Source organism: Phalaenopsis equestris, unplaced genomic scaffold (assembly GCF_001263595.1).
Source record: "Phalaenopsis equestris unplaced genomic scaffold, ASM126359v1 Scaffold000248, whole genome shotgun sequence".
Classification (NCBI taxonomy): domain Eukaryota; kingdom Viridiplantae; phylum Streptophyta; class Magnoliopsida; order Asparagales; family Orchidaceae; genus Phalaenopsis; species Phalaenopsis equestris.
In genome coordinates this window covers 108651-115512 of record NW_018164690.1, presented here as the reverse complement: position 1 = coordinate 115512, position 6862 = coordinate 108651, and the positions used below count along the sequence as shown (strand labels likewise).

Here is a 6862-nt window from a genome sequence, read left to right as displayed (position 1 = left end):
AGCAAGTGGAAGCTGGCAGAACTTCCACCCGGAAAGAAGGCATTGCACAACAAATGGGTGTACCGGGTGAAGACTAAGCGTGATGTCATTAAAAGGTACAAGACTAAACTTGTTGAAAAATGCATTCAATAAATACAAGATGTTGCCCATGCAGTGAGAGTTGTAAGAAGAGACAAGAGTGACCCAGGACATAGCTTGGAGATGCAAAGCTATGTGGAGTCTGCTGATATGTTGACTGAGGATGTTACTCTTGAGAAACTGAAATAGAGGATTATCTTTATGGGAAAAAACTTCATCTTCTGTTATTGGGAAAAAAACCTGAAAGAATAGATGAGGCTGAATGGAATTTGTTGGATTGACAAGTTCTGGGGGTTATTCGATTGAGTCTATCGAGGTATGTTGCACACATCGTCGTCAAGAAAAGAACGACTGCAGAGCTCAGGACAGTTTTATCAAGTATGCATAAAAAGCCATCAGCGAATAACAAGGTGCACTTGATGAAGAAGTTATTCAATTTGAAGATGGCAGAAGGTGTTTATGTTGCTCAACACCTGAATATTTTCAATACTATCACAAATCAATTGTCGTATGTGGAAATTGATTTTGATGATGAGATATATGCACTGATCTTGTTGGCTCCATTGTCAGACAGTTGGGAAGCCATGAGGATAGCAGTTAGCAGTTCTGTAGGTAAATCTAAACTGAAATAGGATGATATTCGTGATTTGATTTTGGCTGAGGAAGTTAGATTCTGTCGAGGGCTCAGGTTTGAGTTCGGCCCTGAATGTTGATTTCCGAGAGAGATGACATGACAGGAAATCAATGATAGAGAGATCAAAATTAAAGTTTAGTAAACAGGCAACCTGTTGGAATTGTGGCAAGGCTGGCCACATAAAGAAGAATTGCAGAAGTCCTAAGAAGATGGAGAATGATTGGGCAAATGTTGTATCTAAAGAATCATATGATGCACTTTTGTTGGCAGTTCATAGTTCTGTTGAAGACTTGATGTTGGATTCAGGGGCCTTGAAAGTGGTAGAAAATCTACCAAAGGTCACAGTGCAGGGCAGTGATGGAAGTGAAGAAGCGAGTGGGTCCGGGGCACCCATTCCTAATGTTCCACAGACAGATGTTACAGAACTACAGAGCTATGAAGAAATCTTACAAAATGAAAATTTGAGCAAGTGGGAGCTGGCAGAACTTCCACCAGGAAAGAAGGCATTGCACAACAAATGGGTGTACCGAGTGAAGACTAAGCGTGATGTCATTAAAAGATCATTGCACAACAAATGGGTGTACCGGGTGAAGACTAAGCGTGATGTCATTAAAAGGTACAAGACTAAACTTGTTGAAAAATGCATTCAATAAATACAAGATGTTGCCCATGCAGTGAGAGTTGTAAGAAGAGACAAGAGTGACCCAGGACATAGCTTGGAGATGCAAAGCTATGTGGAGTCTGCTGATATGTTGACTGAGGGTGTTACTCTTGAGAAACTGAAGTTGAACACAACTTCAGTTGGTCTTCTGAAGTGAAGAAAGAGGCTTTGAGTTGCAGAGGTGGAGGATACACATGTGGAGGATTCAAGGTATAGGATTCATGGTGGAGAATTCATGTTTGAAGTAAAAAACAACACTATCAGTAGAGGATTCAGTTCGAGGAAGGAGATGTTGTAGCATGTGTACCGATCTCCAGGTGGGAGATTGTTAGCGCTAACGTGGAGTCCGGTCCACCTAACCCACGAACTCTCGCTCCCGCCTCTCCTTATGTTTTCGCAAAACGACGCTTTCGATCGCGAAGGGTCACACATCTTCACAAATAACCACTCTCTCCTTTCTTTTTGCGAAGAGAAGCATCCCTTTGCCAGAAACCGCTTCCGCCTCCTCTATTTTGGGAAGCGAAGCATCCCTTTGCTTTCTTCTCTTCGTGATAAAAGGAGAGGCTCTCCTTCATATCTGTAAGTCACAAGAAGTCACGATTTTCTTCTTTAGGTTTCCTGGGATAGAAGAAGAGTTATCACAATACCTTAACTAAAGAAAGATAAACTAAAGAAGAAGTGCAAGGAGTAGTTTCTTGTGGCAGAAGAAAGAAGAAGATTGTTCTCCCTAGGCTTCTTCTTGGTGGCTTGTGGCAGGAGAAAAATTGGGTTTATTTCTCTTGTAAGTTTTTCTTCTTCGGTGTATCTCGGTGTAAAGTTTTCTACGGTGTATCTCAGTGTAGAGAGAGAAGAACAGAGACAGAAGATGAGAGAGCAACGAAGAGTGAGAGATTCCTCTTTAAGTCGAGGTGATCGACTGATGTAAATTTCCTCAAGTAGTAAAATCTTCTGCAACTCCGTGGACGTAGGCAATTTGTCGAACCACGTAAATCTGTGTGTTCTTTTCTGGTGTAATTTTTCTCGTTCTATTTTTCGCTTTATCGATCGTTCTACTGTTTGATTTATATATATACCACATCAACTGCTCAAGTATATATTTCATAACAAACTCAAGACTTCAAACAACAATAAGATATTGACTATCAAAAAACTTTTAGTCTTATAACCAAATTCTTTATTATTAATATGCTCATTATTTTGGCTACAACTGAACATTGAGACATACAACAACTTGATGTATCAAATGTATTTTTACATAGCAAATTAAATAACAAAATATATAATTTAAAACGTTTTGGTTTCATAGACATTCATTATCCTCAATATGTGTGTAAGTTAAACAAAATAATATATGGCGTCAAACAAGCATCCAGACAATGACATTCAATCTTTTGATCGCATTTATCTACTTGTACATGTTCATATTCTCATCATTGGGAACTCTCTGAAAGTCATAAATACTTTAATTCAACCATTAGACAACCAATTTAATTTAAAGTAGCTTGGTCACCTGTCATTTTCTCGATTTGTAAATAAATAAAATAGAAACCAAATATTTTTTACATCAAACTAATTATCTCTCTGATCTTTTAACAAAGCAAGTATGTTTCAGTCTAAACTTCTTTTAACACTTTACCACTTCAATCAAAAAAATGTCATTCCATTGCCACATATTTCTAATTTGCAACACTATAGACATCTCATTAGTTCTTTACAATATCTTATGATTACCCGACCCGATATAACATTCATTGTTAATTTACTGATTCAGTACATGCATAATCCAAACACACATCATTATCAAATTCTTAAAAGACTACAAAGATACCTTAACGACACTCCCAATCATGGCATCCCTACTACAACTAAACCACTTTCTTTACATGTTTTATGCAGATGCCAATTGGACTAGTGATAAAGAAGATAGAAAATCAACTACAGGTTTTTGCCTTTACCTTGGTCCAAATTTAATTTCTAGTCGGCAATGAAAAAAACCACTGCTACAAGATTTTCCACAAAAGCAGAATATAGAGCTCTTACAACTACAACTACAGAGATCCTCGGGATATAAAGGCTGATTCACGAAGTTACCAACAGGCCTATAACCACCACTACATTCTACAGTGATAGTACCTCAGTCATAGCTCTTGCTCATAACTCTGCATTCCGTGTGAGAACAAAACATATTTAGGTGGATTATCACTTTATAAGAGACCATATCAAACTCAAGTATATAGTTCTCAAACATATAATGACAGAAGATCCGGCATCAGACATTTTCACCAAAGCTCTCAGAGCGAAAAAAAGCATCATGATCTTACCATCTGATACTAAGAAAGTGTGGTAGCAGCTTCAGGTCTCAGCTTTACCTCAAAAGGTGTAGTAGCAGCTTCAGGTCTCGTCATCTCCTCCTCTTCTCCCCGCTCCAACCACTAACCTGCTCCCAGGATCGTCGAACTGAGCTAAGACTCAAAAAGCTTGTAATGTTAGATTTTATATTGAGGGTTTAGCACGTTAATTACCTCTGTAACCTTATCTTTGAATAAAAAGTTTGTCATTATAAAGTCTATATGTAGGACATCCCGTAATAACATTCAAAAAAAAGATTATTTTGCTGTTTCAATTCTGTTCTCCTCTTCTCTTCATTCTCTGAATTTACATAGATGAAAGTGATGAGTTCATTATCCCTTCTGCAGCCTAATTATCTTCGTGGAGAAAAATTTCTACCGAGGAATCAATATCGGATTAATGAATACTACAAATCAACAAATCGTAACTAGACTTCAGCATCCGGCGCGGAGCAGTTGAATATCAAGGGAGAAGAATCATACCGGACGGCGAGGTTGGTGATGTAGACAACGGAGGGGGTATTATCCTGAAAAAGTCGAACTGTGGCAAGCTCATCCGACTGGAGCTTTCTGGGCGTGGAAACCACGAAGGCCGACGCGGGATCGACGTCAACCAATAAAAGGGAGAGGGAGAGCGTGACTGACGTCAGAAGGAGAGAGATCGAATCAATGACAGCGAAAATAACACCGCGAACGCTGCCGTCATGATCCCCCTGTCCTGAGGTTGTGATAGAAAGGGGGGAATTAGAGGGCAAAACAGCAGCGGCCGGATATCTTGGTCTGTGGGGGTGGAGCACGACAATCGGATGGGGCTTGCGATAGATCGAAGAGAGAGATGAGGGGCGAGGAAATAAGACGGAAATTTTAGCAGAGAAGAGGGCCGGGCGGAGGGAGAGCAATGGCTGAGCAGATGCCGCAGCCATTCTCGAGCACCAATCGCGACGCCGAGCCTCTCAATATGTTTCATCCTTCGTTGTACGGAATGCTTCTCGAGTGGACAGGAGCTCTCTAGAGTACTTCCCCTAATCCTAATTGGGTGGGTAAATGCCTAATTCTTTTAAATATTTATAAAAAAAAAATATCGACAGTCAAGCTCTCTAGAGTACTTCCCCTAATCCTAATTGGGTAAATGTCTAATTCTTTTTAAATATTTAGAAAAAAATATATATCGGCAGTCAAAATTATTAAATTATTAGTCAAAATTATTAAATTGTATAAATTATATATTTATTTATATAAAAAAGTTTGTAAATTCCGATAATTACATGCTCTCGACATGAACTAATTTTGTCTCTATTTCATCAAAAAATATTATGTACTATGGTATGTTTGAAAAAGTGTGAATTTCGCGCTATAATAATACTATAATATTATCAATTCGTGCATACGTTATCCACACATAATTTTTGCTCCTATTTTACATAATATTAAAGATTTAGTGTTTTGTATGTAAATATAAATGTTTAGCTTTTAGATGTGTAAATAGGTGAGAATGTTGTGTTGTGAATGTACATGTGTTAATAGATAACAAGTTTTAGTCTAAACAATTAAAAATAATAATATATAAAATTTTCACAAGTTTTTGTAAGGTCGACATTGTAATTCAGAATATTTTGTAACTTATTCCTACCTGTGGAATAAGGAGTTTTTGTAATCGTCAACTTAAAATGGATTTTTACAACTGGATCAGACCTCTTAATTTTTTCCTTTTATGGGTTTTCCATGTAAAAGCTTCTGATGTCACTACTGGTTGTTTATTTATTTATGTATTTATTTGTGTGTTGAAATCTCGTGCAACTATTTTTAAATCTTTGCTTATTTGAACTCTCATCCCATCCCTGAGCTAGTTTTTTCATTACTTAAGAAGTTTCAATGGCCGCATTAGTATTTTAAGCTATGAGGGCCCTTATAAAAGTGTTATACTGTCGTTTATTGGAATTCAATTGGGACGATGCTTTCTGAATTTTTTAGTAATATCTTCACCACATTAAGCATTGCATATTATGATACTAATGATTCTCAGCTTCAAATTGTTTGCAAGGTCTGACATAAGTATTATTTTATGCTTTAATTTTCTACAATTATGTCTATCTGAGCTTTGAGAGCTTTCATTTATCTGATCAGAATTCCTAGATGAAGCCCTCTGTGATGAAAAATTATTGCATATGGTGTTCAATCTCCACTGTTCATCACACAAAAAAGTGTATAACTATGGAGATCGGACACCGTATACATTTTTTAGAACTATTTTGCTTGGGTTCCGAGCCTTGTGTTTCTTTTTACTACATTTCTCATGCATTTCCTTGGCCTTGTGTTTCTTTTTACTACATTTCTCATGCATTTCCTTGTCTTTTTTAGTTTTAGTTCTTTTGAGTTTTATATTTATAATTGTTATTCTCTTTTTTATAGGTGTAATTGAACTTATTTGTTTGTATGTTAGTAGGACATTTGCCCTTGTTCAGTGGTGTAAGTGTGTCAAGTCGACTCGTGAACCGGCTCGAACTCGGCTAGATAAGTTGCTCATGAAGTGAGCTTGATGAGTTAACAAGCAAAGCACAAGCTAGCTCCATCTAGACTCGTTAGCTTGTGTCGTCTTGTTTAATATATATATATTCATTAATTTTGAAGGCTTTATTTTTAAATTATTTAAAAAATTTAAAAATTCTTTATAATAAATATGGCGGCTCGTGAGTTGCTCGTTAGCTCATTAATTTAAACTTAAACTTAAGCCCAAACTCAATGAAATTAATTAAGCAAATTTAAACTCAGCTCGAGCTAGGCTAGACTCGCTTACAGCTGGGCCTGGTTATCCTTATTAAAAATAATAATAATAATAATAATAAAACAGCACATATCATAAATCCAAAGTGGGAGCGTGAACTCGTGCGAAATTATAATCGCGTGATTCGTGTCGCGCCAGGACACGTCTTAAGCATTCGGGTCAAATCGGAAATTAGGTTGAAAATGGAAACGTGCCGCGCGAGGCGTGGAGAAATCTTTGCGGAAGAAAGGCGAGGGAAGATTACGAACGGAATCGAGGCGACAATCCAGAGGCTGTTGAGGAATGCTCCACATCAACGCAGCTGATCTTCGCGCCGCCCTCCAGGCCGCGGCTACCGTCTGTTACCTAAACCCTGGGCA

The 6862-nt window shown here is 37.7% G+C and overlaps 1 protein-coding gene across 1 annotated transcript in view; it reads right to left on the bottom strand.

Annotated features, from left to right (window-relative positions):
• Window positions 1–4714, bottom strand: part of LOC110024121 (protease Do-like 1, chloroplastic) — a 25197-nt gene extending 20483 nt beyond the window's left edge. Inside the window, exon 1 of the mRNA XM_020723901.1 lies at window positions 4205–4714. Coding sequence (XP_020579560.1) covers window positions 4205–4644 — 440 coding nt within the window. The 5' untranslated portion in view covers window positions 4645–4714. The remainder of the gene's footprint in view (window positions 1–4204) is intronic.
• Window positions 4715–6862: the final 2148 nt, after the last annotated feature.